The sequence below is a fragment of the Rutilus rutilus genome (assembly GCF_951802725.1).
Source record: "Rutilus rutilus genome assembly, chromosome: 19".
NCBI classification, from domain to species: domain Eukaryota; kingdom Metazoa; phylum Chordata; class Actinopteri; order Cypriniformes; family Leuciscidae; genus Rutilus; species Rutilus rutilus.
Window position 1 is genome coordinate 3,690,608 of NC_140232.1, and position 18,274 is coordinate 3,708,881.

The 18,274-nt window shown below is 39.2% G+C and overlaps 1 protein-coding gene across 1 annotated transcript; it reads left to right on the forward strand.

Annotated features, from left to right (window-relative positions):
* Positions 1-658: 658 nt before the first annotated feature.
* On the forward strand, positions 659-14,412 carry b3galt4 (UDP-Gal:betaGlcNAc beta 1,3-galactosyltransferase, polypeptide 4). The gene is made up of 2 exons (XM_084389835.1): positions 659-971; positions 13,002-14,412. Exon 2 carries the CDS (start codon positions 13,139-13,141, stop codon positions 14,249-14,251), a length of 1,113 nt encoding a protein of 370 aa, XP_084245961.1. The 5' UTR covers positions 659-971; positions 13,002-13,138; the 3' UTR covers positions 14,252-14,412.
* The last annotated feature ends 3,862 nt before the right edge of the window (positions 14,413-18,274 follow it).

Here is an 18,274-nt window from a genome sequence, read left to right on the forward strand (position 1 = left end):
TTTACTAACAACACAGTTGAAAACATGATGAAAAAAGTGCACTTTTGATGATCTGTTGTGATATTAGCACTAAGAGTTTTGGAAATGTACACATTACTTGTGAAAATAAAGTGAATAACAAAAACTGTAGGTAATGTAAGTATATTTTCTAATGTGGCAACTGTAGCCTGTATTACTGTAATTATTTCAACAAGGGTGATTTGAAACATTTGTTTGCTGTTGAATGAACTGATTGTTAAAAGTACTAAACTGAAAGAAGATGTGTTTCTGTGGTTAAACCAAATAATCTTGTGTTTGAAACAATGATTATGTGGACTGAAATGTGTATAACTGTAATGAAAGCATGGGATCAGGTTTGACTAGCTGTTTTACAAGTGTGATCAGTTTGGATTTTTGTACTAAATGTACACCTTACTTGTGAAAATAGTACCAAAGCGAATAAAAAAACCTAATAGCTGCAATAGTCATGCAAGTAAACATATAAAGTTTTGATTATATTTATTAGATAGGCCTACTTAACGTCTGTTTTGTATATGTATTTTAAATTCAACACTAAAGTAGGCTATTTATTTATGTTAAATCGTAATCTAGCTGCCTTTCTTAGTTAAGTTATGGACCCTTTAAATCGTCACAGTGTTTGAGTTGGAGAGAGCCTCCTACAGGACTCAGCCTGTATTTCTGCCCATCACTATCAGATTTAACCGCCTATAGTCAATGGAGGCATATAGCTGTTTCTATGCGGGCGTAATACATCAGGATTGCAATAACGCTTATTAATCGACGGTCTATTCTAAAAATGCTCGCTCATCATCTGCATTATAGCCTAGCCTACTTCAGTGGATTACACCAAACCGCGATGGAGAAACGGACATCCGAAAAGGCCTTGAATAAATGATGCATTTATCATCTTCATGGCAGAAACAAGAAAACTGCATGGTGGTTTTAATTTCAGAGGATTCCGCGCTGGAAAGGTAACATTTCTGTTTTAAAGCACGCATTGATAGAAACGACACACATTCTTGAAGGGCGGTCACACTTTTCGTTCCATTGCATTTTTTTCATATTCATATTCATTCGAATACGAGACAGCGGAAACGCGCGAGTAAACATTTCAAGGGCTAGTTATGTTTATTTATCATTGAAGTCAAACACGATATTCAACCCAACCTCAGTAAACAAACAATTAACTGTCATGTTAATAACACCACTGTGCTTCTGTAATATGAGAGCAACTCTGTGCTCCGCATTGTCGTAATGTGGCCAGTGTTTCAGAGAGGCGAGGTATGTTTAGTGGAGCTAGGTTTGTCTGTGATTTAAGTCAATATTTATCCTGAAGCTCTTGACTGGTCCATTAATTCTATTAATATGCAGTCGTATTTTCAATGCCTTTTAGTTGCTCTGTATAAGGGTCACCTAAAAAACAAACAAACAACGTCTTTGCTTGATTTATTAATGATAAAAATTGGGATATAAATATATTTGCATATTGTAATAAAACAATTGCATAAAAAATGAAATGCAATAATAATTATTATTCTTTTTACTCTACAAGTAATACAATACTAATATGTCTCAAATTCTTCACTTTCAAAACGTTAGACCCTCAAGCATTCAATTTGGTTGAAAATTTGAGGGAAAGCTTTAAGTCTGTGTTTAGCTGACAACAGATTTATAAATGCTTCTTACTAATCTGGTAAAATGCTGAAAACTGGGTGATCCCGCTGCGCATTTGGACACTGAGATCCAGGCAGACGAGCAATGATTATGTCAAAGATCAAATTTGAATGAGGAATAAGCAATTAAGTAAAAATTTAAATAATGTAAATAATAGTTTATAATAAATACCAGAGTATTGTATCTAACAGATGAAGATTGTGAAGATCAGAGTATAGAGTATAAAGAAGGAGCCAAAAGAAGTAAGAAATGTGCAGAATGAAATGAGAGGTAGAAGAGAAGACGCAGAAGAAAAGAGCAAAATAAGAGCAACGAATATATTTGCAGGAAACTTGTGTTTTGGTCAGATAAGAAAGGCTCAAACAGAATGATCTATGTCAGAGTTGGTGTAACGGCCCGGTCAGCGTGAGCAGTCAGATGTCAAAGATAGATGAACATATAGGTATATAAGGTGTTGTTGTGACAACTTTAAGAGAATTTCGCAGATATTGCATTATCTCATGTCTGCAAGGATGGAAACTGACATATTTTGATAGGAAGAAACATCATGTGATCAATCCGGATGGAAAACACACACACACACACTCGGTCATACAGCACAGAAGAGACACCAAAGATCTTACATTGGGGGAACAAAATCAAACATATAGTAGAAAATATATACATGATTAAAGAAATTAATAACATGTACTAACTATTAGTTATTAATAACAATAACATTACTCTGCTTAATTTCTTATAAACACTTTATTTTGATGCTTCCAACAGACTTTCTACTGTACTGTATAAGTAACTTTGCAACTACATGTGATTTTATTCTACTAACCTGAACCTAACAGTCTATATTCATTTTCTAATGAGAGTTAGTAGACATAGTTGCAAAATTTTTACAAGATTAGCTTTTTTGTTGTTTTACCTCAAACATGGGTTATTTCCAGATTCATTTGTGTCATCTCAAATTCTTTAAAATACACAACAGCCACAGTGTTTTCATGATATCTCCTTCACTTTAATCAAAAAGCTGTCTCTCTCGCTGACGCTGGTCGAGAGTAAACGAGAAGATCATACTTCTGCTCACACTTAAACCCGAAAGATGCTTCACACGGAATATGTGAACTGACAGATGTGACTGACTCAGAAACAAACTGCAGTTCTGAGAAGGGGTGGGCAACATCTTACAGTATATGACGATACAAGTCATTGCATTTCATAATAATGACAGTGATAATGAAAGTTTCACAACTGACCCAGATGAAAAGGAAATATATTTAAATTGTGCTTTTTTTGGACATAATATATTTAAATTGTACTAAAGTAAGTGCATATTAAATGTATTTTAAAACAACTTCAAGTATATTAAGTGTATTTGAAGAGATGCTTAAGATCAGTTTTAAGCTATTTGCAATATATTGTAATATATTAAATTGTGCTAAATTTACATTTAGTGCATTTAAGTGTATTTCTTTACAGTTCATTTAAAATATACTTTCATATGTCTTAAACTACAGTTATAATATATTTGAAGCTTAATTTTAATGTACTTGAAGAACATTTAAATAGCATTTCAGCTCATTAAAAATGTATTAGCATTACACTAATAGTTTATTATAAATCTGTTTTATTTCGTATTCAAAATGGTATATTAAAAGTGCAAAAATAATTAAATATAAACGTTCAGACATACACACACTTTGAAATCAAGAAAACTTTAATATAGTTTATTGTTGTGTACATTGCAAAATAAATACATAAGAGTACATTAAAAAAGTACAGCAGCATATATAATCTCTTGAACAAAATACATTATAACAAAGCTCATTGAAATGCTATGGCAGAGCTATATTTATACATTTTTTACTGAACATTTCAGTTATACCTGTATTACTGAAAAGTACACAATGAATATTACATCACTAAATAAATAAGCATCGCAATGCAATTTTCTGTTACGGAATAACAATGTGCAGAAGTGAATAATGCATTATGTACAAACTTAGGCCTACAAACGGCTGAACCAAAGAAACAGAAGAGTTTGAATGTCACATCATCATCTTCACGTGGACGATCACTTCTTTGAATACGACTCATTTTCTGCAACTGAGGGCTTGTGGTTCAGACCACTGTAGTATTTGAAGACTGCTTTGTCACAGGATCTGTGAAATGGAAATTAACCCATGATTAACGTTTGTATCCATGTTTGAATATATGTATAATAATTTGCATTAGAATTCCGTTGACTTCTCAGTTTACCTTTCAAAGCTTTGACTAAATCCTCATCAAGCTAGACATGAGTGTCCATTTTTATCCTCTTGTCTGTCGTCACTGTACAGCACTCTATGAGTTACATTGAAAATAAGATTAGAAGAAGCCCAACACAACTTACAGTGAGCAAAGTTCAATCAAAAAGTCACTGATATATTTGTAGCAAAAGCAACCTGTGAGTATTAGAGAGGGTGTGTTGTATATTGATAATTGTGGTTTATTTAAATGGGTATTATCCCTTGAACGTGTCTATTGTGGTCATGCTAACATGCACTCTCTTCACCTTTGTTAAAAAGATTTAAGGAAATTAGAAGTTGCGCAAAATATTGTATGCCAGGACAGCTAGGACAAGTGACTTGCAGCTTTACCAAAAAATAATTAAATAAACAGATTTTTACATGAATGTGACTCAAAGGAAGCACAAATTAGACACCTGAAATAGACACGTTGCTAACATTTTCCTACCAAGACTGACCAAAACAATGCCATGAGTCTGTGCAACTCCGCCCCACCTCATGGGTATAAAAGGAGCTGCACGAGCAATCTTGCATTATGTTTTGTTTCCTTCACTTCTCTCCACTGCAAGTTGTCTACAAGTTCTGAGAATCGAGACGAGCGACTCTTCAGCGGCGAGAGATCGCATTCCTGCTGCTGGTCTGTGCAGTGATCTGCCAACAGTGTGTGTTCTTCCTGGGCGTTTCAGCACTGCTGTTGAGTTTTATCCTCTCTAAAAGAGCTGCACGCGGCACATCCTTTTAACAATGTCTCGCCCGTGTATTTCTGGGTGTGGTAGACAACATCAACCTGAAAGATATGCGGGAGGCTGAGCGAACACGTTTCCTCAACTCCCCTATCTCTCAGGCTGGGTTCTTCGGCGACACGGTCGAGGACTTCGCCCAACAGTTCTCGGCCGCCCAGAAGCAGACTGAGGCTATTAAACATATTCTGCCCCGGGGGCGCCCCCCTGCGTCTCCCGCCCGGCCCCAGCAGCAGCCTTCACCCAGGCTGCGCCGTCGAGATGGCCGCAGGAAGGTGCCCCAGCCCGCGTCTGCTCCGCAGCCTGCCAAATGCCAGGCAAAGCGACCCTGCTGGTTCAGTTTTTGGGAGCCTGGCTAGAGCTTTCCAATCTGTCCCAGTGGCTCGCGCAAACCATCAGGCTCGGCTATGCGATTAAGTTAGCACAGTCTCTGCTTTCGGGGAGCCCGCTTTAACATGGTAGGTGGCAATGCCCCTGTCATGCATGCGGAAGTCGCCGCCCCACTGGCGAAGGGTGCGATCGAGGGCCGTCCCTCCAGCCGAGATGAAGTCCAGCTCCTACAGCCCCTACTTCATTGTACCCAAGAAGAGCGGTGGGTTACGACCAATCCTGGACCTGCGCATCTTGAACTGAACCCTTCTCTTGTTATGGAGTCACAAGCGTCTGAGGTCGCTTCGAGCTCTCACAACTATGCTCATGTCCTGGGGAATGGAGACTCCATCCCCAGACAGATTTGGGAACAGTTTGGCGACGCACAGATAGATCTGTTTGCCTCCCCAGACACTTCCCACTGCCACTGGTTTTATTCCCTGACCAAGGGGATCCCCGGCATGGATGCTCTAGCGCACGACTGGAATCTCTTCGTCACCTGGTGTTCTTCTCGCCGAGAAGATCTCAGAAAATGCCCGATCGGGTCTGTGCTCTCCTTCCTCCAAGAAGGGTTGGAATGAAGGCTGTCTCCTTCCACCCTGAAGGTTTATGTGGCTGCGATCTCTGCACACCACAACCTTGTGGAGTCTAAGATGGTAGGACAGCATGAGCTGGTCATCAGGTTCCTTAGAGGGGCGAGGAGGTTAAATACTCCTCGCCCTCTACACATGCCCTCTTGGGACCTCACAGTGGTACTATCTGCGCTGCAGAGAGCTCCTTTCGAGCCATTGCACTCAGTCGAGCTTAAATACCTCTCTATGAAGGTGGTGCTCCTGGTTGCTTTGGCTTTCATCAAGAGGGTAGGGGACCTGCAGGCATTTTCGGTTGACGAAGCGTGCCTGTAATTCGGGCCGGCTAACTCTCACGTGATCTTGAGACCCCGGCCTGGATATATTCCCAAGGTTCCCACCACTCCTTTCAGGGATCAGGTGATGAACCTGCAAGCTCTGCCCCTGGAGGAGGCAGACCCAGCCTTGGCACTTCTCTGTCCAGTACGCGCCCTTTGCGCTGTGTTTCAGGACCTCAGACCAGCTCTTGATCTGTTACGGAGGGCAGCAGAAGGGAAAGGCTCTCTCCAAGCAGAGGTTGTCTCACTGGATAGTGGACGCTAGTGTCTTGGCTTACTAGGTTCAAGGCCTGCCATGCCCTCTAGGGGTGAAGGCACACTCTGCACACACTGGCTTCCTCCTAGGCTCTCGTGCATGGTGCCTCACTAACAGACATTTGTGGAGCTGCAGGCTGGGCGACACCTAACACATTCGTTAGACTCTACAATCTCCGAGTGGAGCCAGCGTTCTTCTGTGTACTTGCTTCCAGTAGACAGTAAGTAGGACCTGCTCGGTGTCATCGCTTGCTTCGCCATTCCACTCCACAGACTGGATACGTGCGTTATTTTACTCAGGTGAGTTTCTCAGTGAAGCCCTGGGCTCCTCCAGCACTGTTGATGTCGACACCAGAGTGCATGCCAGCGGCAGCCCTCGTGTCAGGCCAGGTGCCTCCGTGTGCATGATTCCCCCGTTGGGCAACCCCCACATGTGTATTTCCACGGTAAGTCTCTTTGAGTATGTGTCTTCCCTTGGCAAGACCACCTTGCCACCCCTGGGGTTAAAACATTCCACCCTGCAGGCTGGATACCTTAAAGTTTTCCATATGCATCCCGTTCGCGGGTCATATGTGTATTCTGTAAGACCTCCCTGCGGGTAGGTATTGTGTTGCATATTTCCACATGGATATGCTTCCCAGTGCACCTTGGTATTCCTGCATTAAGCCTAGCCCTTCGTCCATGCTAGTCTCATGACAGGGAGCTCAGACTTGCGCAGGGCACTGAAAGACAGCTGCTGTGGCGTGATTAAATAGGGACCCCCATTTCATCAGTCACTGACGTAACTCATAGTGACTGACTGAAAGGGAACGTCTCGATTACGTATGTAACTGTCGTTCCCTGAAGGAGGGAAGGGAGACGTTACGTCCCCCTGCCACAACCGCTGTACTGATGGAAATGCCGGGGGTTCAGTCTCGGCTCCTCATCAGGTAATATATTACAAGATTGCTAGAATAGAAGAATAGAATAGATTGCTTTAGAATAGGCCTATAAACAGGCCAAAGGTCAAGTACGTTTTTCGGACTGTGTAATACTGTATTCACAATCACAAATGCTTACAGTAAATAAAGAGTTTGGTTTCAATCTTGCTTTCGTGTTTACCGTGAATTTTTCAACATCTCTCTGCCAATTACTTTCAATCTTGTACAGAAATGTAGGAGCTCATGAAAGAAGAGCTTTAGGTTTTGAATAACTGTGTGTATGATATATCCAAAAATATAATATTATGGCAAAGGTGTTTGCAACATAAGACAAATGTTTGCTTTTGATATGTGTGTATTGTTTTTAATGCAGTGCTTCATTTTGTAAGAGATGTGAGGCATTTTGCATTTTGTGTGTGCAATTCTTGGATTTGTGTGTAAAGTTTTGGGAAAAAAAGAGGTGTGTAAGCAGTGTGTAAGCAGTTGAAAAAAACTTTAAGCCTAAAGTATGCTTTGCCTTTTAAACATCTACTCTAAGGTATGCGTACAGTGTGTGTGTCAAGGTTCTGAGAGAGAGCGAGAGAGAGAGAGAGGGAGAATTGAGGGGTGACCTTTATTAACAATTGACAAGACCAGGGAGGGTGAGGTTTGAACTTGAACACACAACAGGAGAACAGGCTGGTCAACGATAGAGATAAGGCAGAAGCTCAAGGAACCAGAGACTTCATTGGCATGATAGTCCAGTCATTTTAAGCCAAAATGGGGGTCAACCTTGAACAAATTGCAACAGAAGCAAACTCAACTGATTTTGTATCCTCAATATGTCCTGAGTAAGGAAAAAAAAAGTCCTGAAGAATCCCATTAGGGGAAAGTTTAGAAAAAGACCCAAATATAGCCTATTCAGACGCCTATTCATTCTTCTTCTCACGTGAATAGGGTAAACATTTTAACCTTTAGATATCACCATGAAAATTACTGAGTTGATTACTTACATCAAGACAAACAAAAAATGTATTACAAGTTTTTTTTAATTGTTTGTTAACATGGACAAACGGTGCATAATCTAATTACGTATGTGCCAATTTGCATAAATAGATCTAAACATTGGGTATAGAGCTGGTAAGTCCCGCCCCTTCCGCTAACCCCGCTGGACCTCTAGGTTGAAAAATTGTCAATGCAAGTGAATGGGAGAAAATAATTATTTTCTGGTCCCGTTTGAATTTTGCCATGAATGTGAACATATGTTGTCTGTGAATTTTTTATATAATCTTTCATGTGAAGAATGCTACAATTTAGCGGGTAGAAGTTTGATACGGTTAGACTTTGTGTGAGAGCACTTTGTGGGCTACAACTCTTCGCTGCTTTCGACGCGTTTGAAACGTCACCACCATTCGCACACGGACACTAGCTCACAGATCCCGCTAAACATGACTGTGTCTTTGGTGCACTTCACCGCCTTCTTTCAGGGAGAGGACAAAATCGTTGAGGTTGGTGAAAACCACGGGTAAGTCAACTTTATGGGGTGACGTCACATAGGCGACATGTAGTCTTTCTCGTTATGTCTTTTCCACAACTGCTAGCCGAAGAATCATACCATATACTGTCAAACTCGTAACATGAAAGATTATATAAAAAATTCACAGACAACATATGTTCACATTCATGGCACAATTCAAACGGGACCAGAAAATAATTATTTTCTCCCATTCACTTGCATTGACGATTTTTCAACCTAGAGGTCCAGCGGGGTTTTACGGAAGGGCGGGACTTACCAGCTCTATAGCCAGGTGAAAATGTCTTGTTGAATCTTGTTGACATATAACAGTAAAATACTTGATGTTAAGGTCTGAATAGAACCCATTTAGGCTACCCATGAGCATTACAGTTTTTCTCAGTTGCTTTGGTACATTTCTCGAATCATCCTCGACATTTGCAAAACAGTAAGTGCATTTCTCAAAACAATTCGTACAAATAGCAAAACACCATGGATTACCTGCAAAAGCCAGTCTCTTGCTCAAAATCCTTAGTTCATCTCTCAAAAGTAAATATCTGTGTCAATGAACATGTCAGTGCCATCAAAATGAAAAGTCCTTGTGTCATTGTGTACAGATAAGACAGTCAAATTGCTTAATCATGTTGTCAATAAAACACTGCACTCTGTTAGTATTACCTGATGTATGGCAACAGTTTGGATGACAGTTACTGTATTGAAATGTACAAAGCTGCGCTTCTTCTGTATGCCATATATCCATTTCAAAAGTACAAATTTACACACTACTGGATATGATTCACAGTTACACTTTTACTAGTGGTCTGACAAAAAAACAAAAAACATTACAATATTATTGTGATATAGAAAAGAAATAGGGGCACAAAGGCCAAAAATACAACATTAGAAAGGCAAACACAGGAAAGACCCCTTAGGCAGAACTTTTATTTTGCATGCAGCACTGTATATATGCTTGACAATTGAAGGTTCATGAAATGCAACTTTGAGCTATTTCAGAGAACTGGTTTCTCATTGGTTGATAATTCTTTTCATTAGAGAAAGTCAAGATTCACTTGCACAATTCATCAATTCATGGCACATTTCCAAAAAGTCTAATAGATTGTGTAGAAAATATGCTTGACAGTTTATGACAACTAGATCAACCATTTTGCATTCAATGACTTATACGATGAACTAATGACTAGATGTTTTGAGGGGTAAGACTATTGCACAGAGAACTATTTAATAAATTTTGAGCAACATGGCATTAGCAACTGATAATGTAGGAAACCACAGACAATTGTACATAATCAATTGCATGAATGTACCAAAGCAATTGCAACTTGTTCAAAAGAATGATAAACTGCTTTTATGATGTGCACAAGTGACTACATGATGTGGAGGTTGAACAAGTAGTTTTGAGAATTTCATTTCTGATCTGAGAAATGCACCAAAGCGACTGAGAAAACCTGTAACACATAGAGGCAGGAAGAAGTACTTTAGAAACCAGTCTTTATTAATTTTTAAGAGATTGGGTTTGGGGCTTGGTCTGTGGGACTGTTTTTGGGGGACGAGTCTGAGGGAAGATATAGAAATATTTAGAGAATAAAGTCTTCCGTAGAAGTTGCGTGTGTGCTTGCCGTTGTTTCACATTGATGCGTGTGCGTGCGTGCGTGTGTGTGTGTGTGTGTGTGTGAACTGGATCTACACAAAATAATTGCTTTTTACTTTTATCTGGGCTTTCAACAAAAGGAAAATCTACAGGTCTACCAACATGGCATTAGGCTATAGGACGTTATAAAATATACTGTGCCGGAATAGACTTTAGCCTACAGGCGAAAACACTTTTCAGACTGGATCAAGATATCCAGCTTTATGAATGAATGAATGCATGAATGAGGCATTTATATAGCGCTTTCATATGTCTACTGTAGGCCTACACTTAAAAGCGCTTTACAATCATTTCAGGGAATCTCTCCTCAACCACCACCAGTGGTTATTATATTTGAGGAAATCACGGGATCCGGCCAAATGATTGGATACCGAATGATGCACTTAAAATGTATCCAGAACGTATTTACGGTGAAGATTGTGAACCTCTGTGTGCTCGTCTATAGCCTAGGCAACGCCATGATAATGCATGTTGGTAGATTGGCACCTGTCGAATTTTCTTTTTGTTAAAAAATTCAGAATTGGAAACACGCCCAATGCACCAGTGGACGCGTGCCGTTATGAATGCACATACACGCAACTTCTAGAGAAGACTGTATTCTGGTAATGTTTCGACTTTTTTCTCAAAATATTTCGACTTTAATCTCGAAATGTTTCGACTTTTTTTTTGACGGATTTTTTTTTTTATTTTTTTTTTTAGGGCTTCCGTATGGTGATATCTAAAGGTTAAAATTTTTACCCTATTCACGTAAGAAAAAGAATGAATAGGCGAACGAATAGGCTATATTTGGGTCTTTTTCTAAACTTTCCCCTAATGGGATTCTTCGGGACTTTTTTTCCCTTGCTCAGGACATATTGAGAATACAAAACTTCTGTTGCAATTTGTTCAGCCTTTTTTCATAAAATGACTGGACTATGACAAGTTGGCCTCTTTTCCCTCGCCATATCCACATCCATATTCTCCTCTTTCACTTCCTCCTTTTATTCACCACACATAAAAACAACAACTGCCAAAGTGCGATTCATCTTGGTCTATTTGTTTACCACTAGCACATGCTGATGACGTTTTACTCTTCTATACGAACTACATCGTAGCCTGCGACTCTATAGACCCTTTTACTGTTTGTACACAATGATGACGTAGCAACGTATGCGCGCGCATATTGGCAACGGAAGTATGGCGAGAATCAGCAGCGTGTCGCTGCAGACGCGAGCATTTTTTATTATGTCCTTGCTCCAATCAACACGTTTAATCGCCTGCAGCCACAGGCGCCGCCGGTTCTTCTGAAACGGCCGTGATCCTGTCGGAATCCTATAAAACTTAAGCCCCTTGGTGGAATATCGACTAGTGCAACCGTAAACGCAACTACCAGACATTTTGATGCTGGGAAACCATTTTGATACTTTCGGAGTTGCTAACACGTTAGAGCCAGTGGGGAACAGCACTTCCGTTGCCAAAATGCACGCGCAACTATTTGATCACGTGGGCTGTAAAAGGGTCTATAGGTGTCATCATCGTACAGGCTACATACATGTCGTACAGTGTGATTTGTAATGATCTTATATGAGTGCTGAAATCTCACAGTCTGTATAAGGCAAAAGACATGAAGGAGCACAATATAAAGGGAGCAGAGCACATGAAGAACAGGTGAGCATAATCAAGCAAATGAGGACTACACAAGGAGGTGGGACTAGAGGAGCACATGGCCAACACAAACAGACAAAACCATGTGCTCAGGCACAACACAAACAGAAACAAGAAACAAAGATAAAACAAGTGCAAGATGCTTGTAATATTCACGTACAGACAGATTTGTTTATAGTCTATACGAGGGGATTAAGAGATGCAGCAACTTTTAAACGAGTACAAATACATTTTTATCGCTCATAACTTTTGGAGAGAAATAGCAAACACTGGACAAGGATTAAACTTGTATATGAGCAATATCACACATGTTTTCACAGCCATGCTGATTTAGAGACATATCATATAAATATATATTAACGTCTGAAATATTTTGACTGCATATAAAATAAATGATTGCAAAGTAAACATGTGCAAGCATATCCAACAGCATTAGCAGAGGCTGTAATCAATTTCAAGCATCCAGATGGTATAATCAAAGTTGTGGTGCACTCTCAGAATATGCATTTATTTGTCATTTTAATTGTTGGAAACCGAGTGTAAAAGTGGACTTCAAAGATTTCTTATCCTGTTACGCCCTCTATAGGCCATGATCAGCAACTAGTCGACGTCAAGCTTAAAGCGCCATGACATTTTTTATGTTTTTGAAAGAAGTCTCTTTTGCTCACCATTGCTGCATTTATGAAATACAGTGATCTTGTGAAATATTGCAATTTAAAACAACGTTTTTAACATTGATAATAATCAGAAATGTTTCTTGAGCATCAAATCATCATATTAGAATGATTTCTGAAGGATCATGTGACACTGAAGACTGGAGTAATGATGCTGAAAATTCAGCTTTGATCACAGGAATAAATTACATTTTACTAGATATCCACATAGAAATATTTCACTGCTTTCACTGTATATTTGATCCAATAAATGCAGCCTTGGTGAGCAGAAGAGACACAGAGTGAAATTTTTTACTTTTTTGTACAAGTTAAAGAATATAATTTTTGCTATATTATTAACCACTAATCTACACTGTTCATCTTTATTTCCTCTTGCAGTTGGCGGTGCAACAGAGCAGAGAAAAGCACAACTGGACACCATGCATCATTTTATCCCTTCACTGGATCTAAATGTATAATCATACCCAAAAAGAATAAAGAAGAGTAAAGAAGTTTGTCCTGTGATCTGTAAAAAAATGATAGGGCCTAGTTTAAGGATCTGTAAGGGTCGCATTGGGAAGCGAGGAGGTAATTTAGGGTTCATCCATTACCTCTGCATTATAGTCTTCTGTGGCTCTTTACTTGCTTTACTCTTTGTCGACGCCATTGAATTATGGGTGACCTCGCTGGGCATGAGCAAAGTGGAAGGGTTTCATGGACTGGTTCTTCCACACAGTATTCCTCCAACCCGTTCGGAAGAGTACCTGCTTATGCCGAGCGTCCACGTCTGCGAACGTGCCAAACCTTTCCTCATCGCTTTGGTTGTATCGGCACCTCCCAACAGAAAGGCCCGCCAAGCCATTCGGGACACCTGGGGTGGGGAAATACAAGTCAGGGGTCACCGAGTCATGACCCTCTTCATTGTCGGTCAGCCATCTGACCCAGTTCTCGGGAAAGAATTGGTGGAAGAGTCAAAGGAGCGCGGGGATCTCATACAGGGTCGCTTCATTGACTCCTACGCCAACTTAACCCTTAAAACTCTGTCTATGCTGGGATGGGCTCGCCGTTTCTGCCCACAGGCTCGCTATCTGGCAAAAGTAGATGATGATGTGCTGTTTAACCCCAGTGCACTTCTGCAGTATCTCAACCACAGCTTTAAAACGGCAGAAAGTGAACTCGCTGAGCTTTATTTGGGTCGCGTCCACATGCAAGTCGCACCGGATCGCAATCCTTCCAGTAAACACTTCATGTCAGAAACTGCATACGCTGGCGTGGTTTTTCCGGATTACTGCAGTGGGACGGCGTATGTACTTTCTCGACCGGCGTTGCTCAAGCTTTCATTAGCAGCGGTTGCCATACGATTACCCAGTCCATTGCCACCCGAGGATGTGTTTGTAGGGATTTGTGCTCACACCGCAGGGATTACACCGACCCATTCCCCACTCTTCTCCGGAGGACCCGCTGTACCATTCAGCCGTTGTTGCTATCAAACTATGGTGTCGGTCCACCACACCAAACCAGGGGACATGGTGCAGTACTGGACACAAGTGCACTCCACAGCCCCGTGCTCATGGTTGGGTACGCGGACATCTCTTGGCGTCTGTAAATTGAGAGCGTTTATCGGGACGCTGTTGGGGAGAGACTCCTGAAATGAAACATCATCTGAAAAGCCAAAGGGAAAAGAACGTCTTTGGTTGCAAGGGATACTATGCACTGCAACTTGATTTTATATCATGCAATACTTGAATTTATTCTCACTGCTTCCCTTACAACAAAAAAATAATAAGTGTGCTATTAGTGTACATCTTTTAAACAAAAAATTAGAAAGTTTACTATTTATGTTCTTCTCAGAAATATACGTAAAATTACACTTAAGTCTACTTAACTTATACTGATAGAAAAGTCTAAGTACCCTAGTGAAAAATAAATATACTAAATTTAATATTTTATGAGCAGCATACTATATAAGTATACTACAAATACATTTACATATTTATTTACTTAATAAAAATACCCTGCAATTGTACTGTTGGTGTACTAAACTGATATACTTAAAGTCTGCTAAACTGGAACAACTAATTTTGCACTTAATGTACTTTAGTTTTCCAGAAATAGTGCTGAAGTTCAACTAAAGATATACTGAAGTATATTTGATTGTGCTAAAGTGGAACTATTGCAAGTACACTTTAGATACACTTTAAATATCTTGTATTTAAAGACTGATATTATACAGAAATCACACCATCCTTACTAATAGTAATAGTGATATTAAAACACATTTCAGGCTTAATATTAAGAAATGTGCATTGTGCAATAAAGCAGTACTCTAAATAAAGTTTAATTAGAATATTTATATCAGTAATTCTCAGGCAATATGCCAGTAAATGTTAATGGGTTTGTAGTATACTTTGTATGAAAAAAATGTATTTTAAATACATTTTGGTATAGTTTTTTTCACTAGGGTATCCATAGCTTGTAGTTGCGTTAACTCTTTTGATTGAGTAGCCTATCAATACTTATATACTTTCATGTTCAAGTTTATATATAGTAACAAGTCAGATTTGGGGTGCAAAGTGCAATAATAAATATAAAAACTATGATGCCAAGTTCACTTAAGTATACTTGTAGTATAAAATGACTTAACTAGTAGTTTACTATGAGTATACTTCAAAGTGTACTTTCATAAACTAAATAATGTGCTTTAAGTATATTTAAGTATTACTGACTACTGTATTATTGATTCATTATTAATCTGAAGATTCTCATAGGTTAACAGTACACTTAATTCTAGCAATGAAAAACTCGGCAATACTTTACAATAAGGTCTCATTTGTTAATGCATATACATTTTTACAGCAATAATTAAATTTGTTAATGTTAGTGAATAAAAATGCATCCAATTCAGGAATCGGATACTTGCTATAAAATTTTAATTTTGATTCCTGTTTGTGAATTTTCATGTGATTTTAAAACGTGCATTCAAGATGCAAAAGAGAACTAAATCCAGCACTCGCTCGCTGTTTTCTGTGAATCCGCCTCTCATATAGTGTGTGAATACTGAATTGAGATCTTTTTGCGTTTGAACGGAAAAATACACACAAAATCATGTCAAAATATCCTCGTAAACTGTTGGTTATGACAGTTATGAACGTAAACAGTTGAGAAAGAAAACGTGTGTAACAGTATATTTGATCCATGCATTCACTCTTAAAGGGACAGTAGCCTAATAAACCTGCTGCTGTCTGTGTCATTAAATGATGTTTTATAAACAAAGTTCGGGAGGAGCACGTTCAAATAATCAATCCAATCTACTCGTCATCAAACAATTATGTCTACCCTAATCAGCATGACAAGAAGTATATATATATATCCACTCTGTCAACTCACCTAATATTCCTTGACAGTTTTCCAGCATCCCTCCACCACCCCGACTCCTCACTCTTGGCTCAATCTTTACAGCCAGGAATACGGGGGGAGTACTCTGGGTTCGGGCCGAATACCGAGCCCGGAGCCCTCTCCACGGACAGCACGCCAAATACGCATTTATTCTATCTGACTTATTTGTAAGTGTGAACTAGTGAACCTTAATCTAAGAACACAAGACAGAGGAAATCTCTCACTGTTCTTGACTGAATCTTGTGATTTTAAAAGGGATTAATCTATATACCGTTGAAGTGAAGACTATGCAGGGTTATTTTCAAGCTTCAAAAAAGCACATAAAGGCCCTGTTCACAGCTGATATTAAGATGCGTTTTGTTCGATCGGATCACAAGTAGACGAGGGAAACACATTCCCGTTTACACCTGGTGTTTTAATCCGTCTCTTCTGTCCACTTTCAAACACTTCTGTCCTGATTTCTTCGAGGGGAGGGTCTATGGGTGAGGAAATGTTTGGGTTTTTCAGATCTTGTGATCTATTGGATGAAATAAGCTCATGTAATTTAGATATGAACACTACTGGAGACGACGGAGAAACACACGGAGAGCATCAGCTTCAGTTTCTCCTCTGACAGACGCGAGATCAGCCGAACGCTGTGAGTGTGTGTTAGAAATCAGGAATGGAGAGAGAACATTGAGCTTCGTACGTTTTTCATCTTCAAACCAAACTTGTTTCTCATGAGGTCAGTGGGTGGAGAGTAGGGGTCTTTTGTGGCTGTTTGAACACATTCGATCTCATGAGTGTTTACACTATGTGTTTTCTACTAACTCTGGAAGTGGAGGAAACTGGACGAGCTCAAAGCGTTTTAGACCCGTTTACTCCTGTATTTAGCGCCCACTTGTGATCCGATCGACCAAAACGCATCTTAATACCAGCTGTAAACAAGGCCAAAGACATGGTAAAACTAATTCATATGAATCAAGCAATGTAGTCCAAATCTTCTGAAGAGACTCAATCACTTTTTATGATGAACAGATTTAATTTAGCCTTTTATTCACATATAAACATTGATCAACACACAAACATAGTGCACATCAAGCAGAAGCTCGACTTCTGCACACATGGACAAACCTCAGTGGTTTGCGTGCTTTTTAGGATTATATATACTGTATATATTAGATTACTGTATAGATTGATGTGTGTGTTTTCGGCTGTTCAGGAGACCAGTAAACCATCAGCAGAAGATCTCAGCGTTCTTCAAGGCACAATGAAGCGTGGTCCTTGCCCATTACAGGCTTTCTATGCAAAGAGAAGGACCTTAAGCTAGAGCAAAGCAATGAAACTAAACTAAGCACAGCTAAAAGAGTTTCATCGCCTTAAAATGAGACGTGAAGCTTTAGATCTGACCCGTAACCTCAGATTTAATCAAGGCTACCAATTATAGCTAACACAGCATTTCTCCTTTTGCTTTAGAGTTTTAGTTTCGTCCTTGTTTAACATCAACATATAACAGGAAATAGAAGATGCCAATAGTCTGTTTTCATCTTCTGGAAAGGGGAAACGAAATTAGGACTGCAGATATACGAACTGCATAAAGCAGTGCTTGTTTACCATTTTGAAATCAGTCATGAATACAGCTGCCAACTTCAGAAAAGGGAAATAATGGACAACCATGGTTCATTATGAAAATAAGGGACAGTGAAAATATTCGTACTGTACCACACATGAACATGTATGTCAAGGTTCTCAGACATAAACACATTTGACTAACTTATTCATGTACAATTTTATTTTTAAAAAAGTCACGTTACACACAAACCATTGGTCTGAGCAAATTGTGCCACTATAGAACTGTGACTTACACAAGTTACACAGTCTTCAACTCATTTTTTTAAAGTCAGTTTAATGTCATTTAAGTTGAAATGACATGCAGCCAAGTTGATTGTAAGGTAGGAGGTGGGTTTGTGAATATATAAGATACATCATCAACCTCTATTCAAAACTATTTAAAAAAGAAAATGTTTATTTTTTATTTTTTAGGAAGATACATATGGCACATAACAACTGAACATGTTATTCAGTCAATAAAGCATTTTTAAACGATGGCACTGATAATATTGAACTAAATGTTGTTGCAACCATGTATGAATGAATGAAAATGCATTTTTCAATAAAAGAGAAATTAGAATTAGTATTGGCTGCTTTTGGTGATTGAGACTTTATTTGTTATTTTGTGTTTGAATCTTTACAGTCTATGGTTTGAATACGCTACAGAAGTCAATGTATAAAGTTTT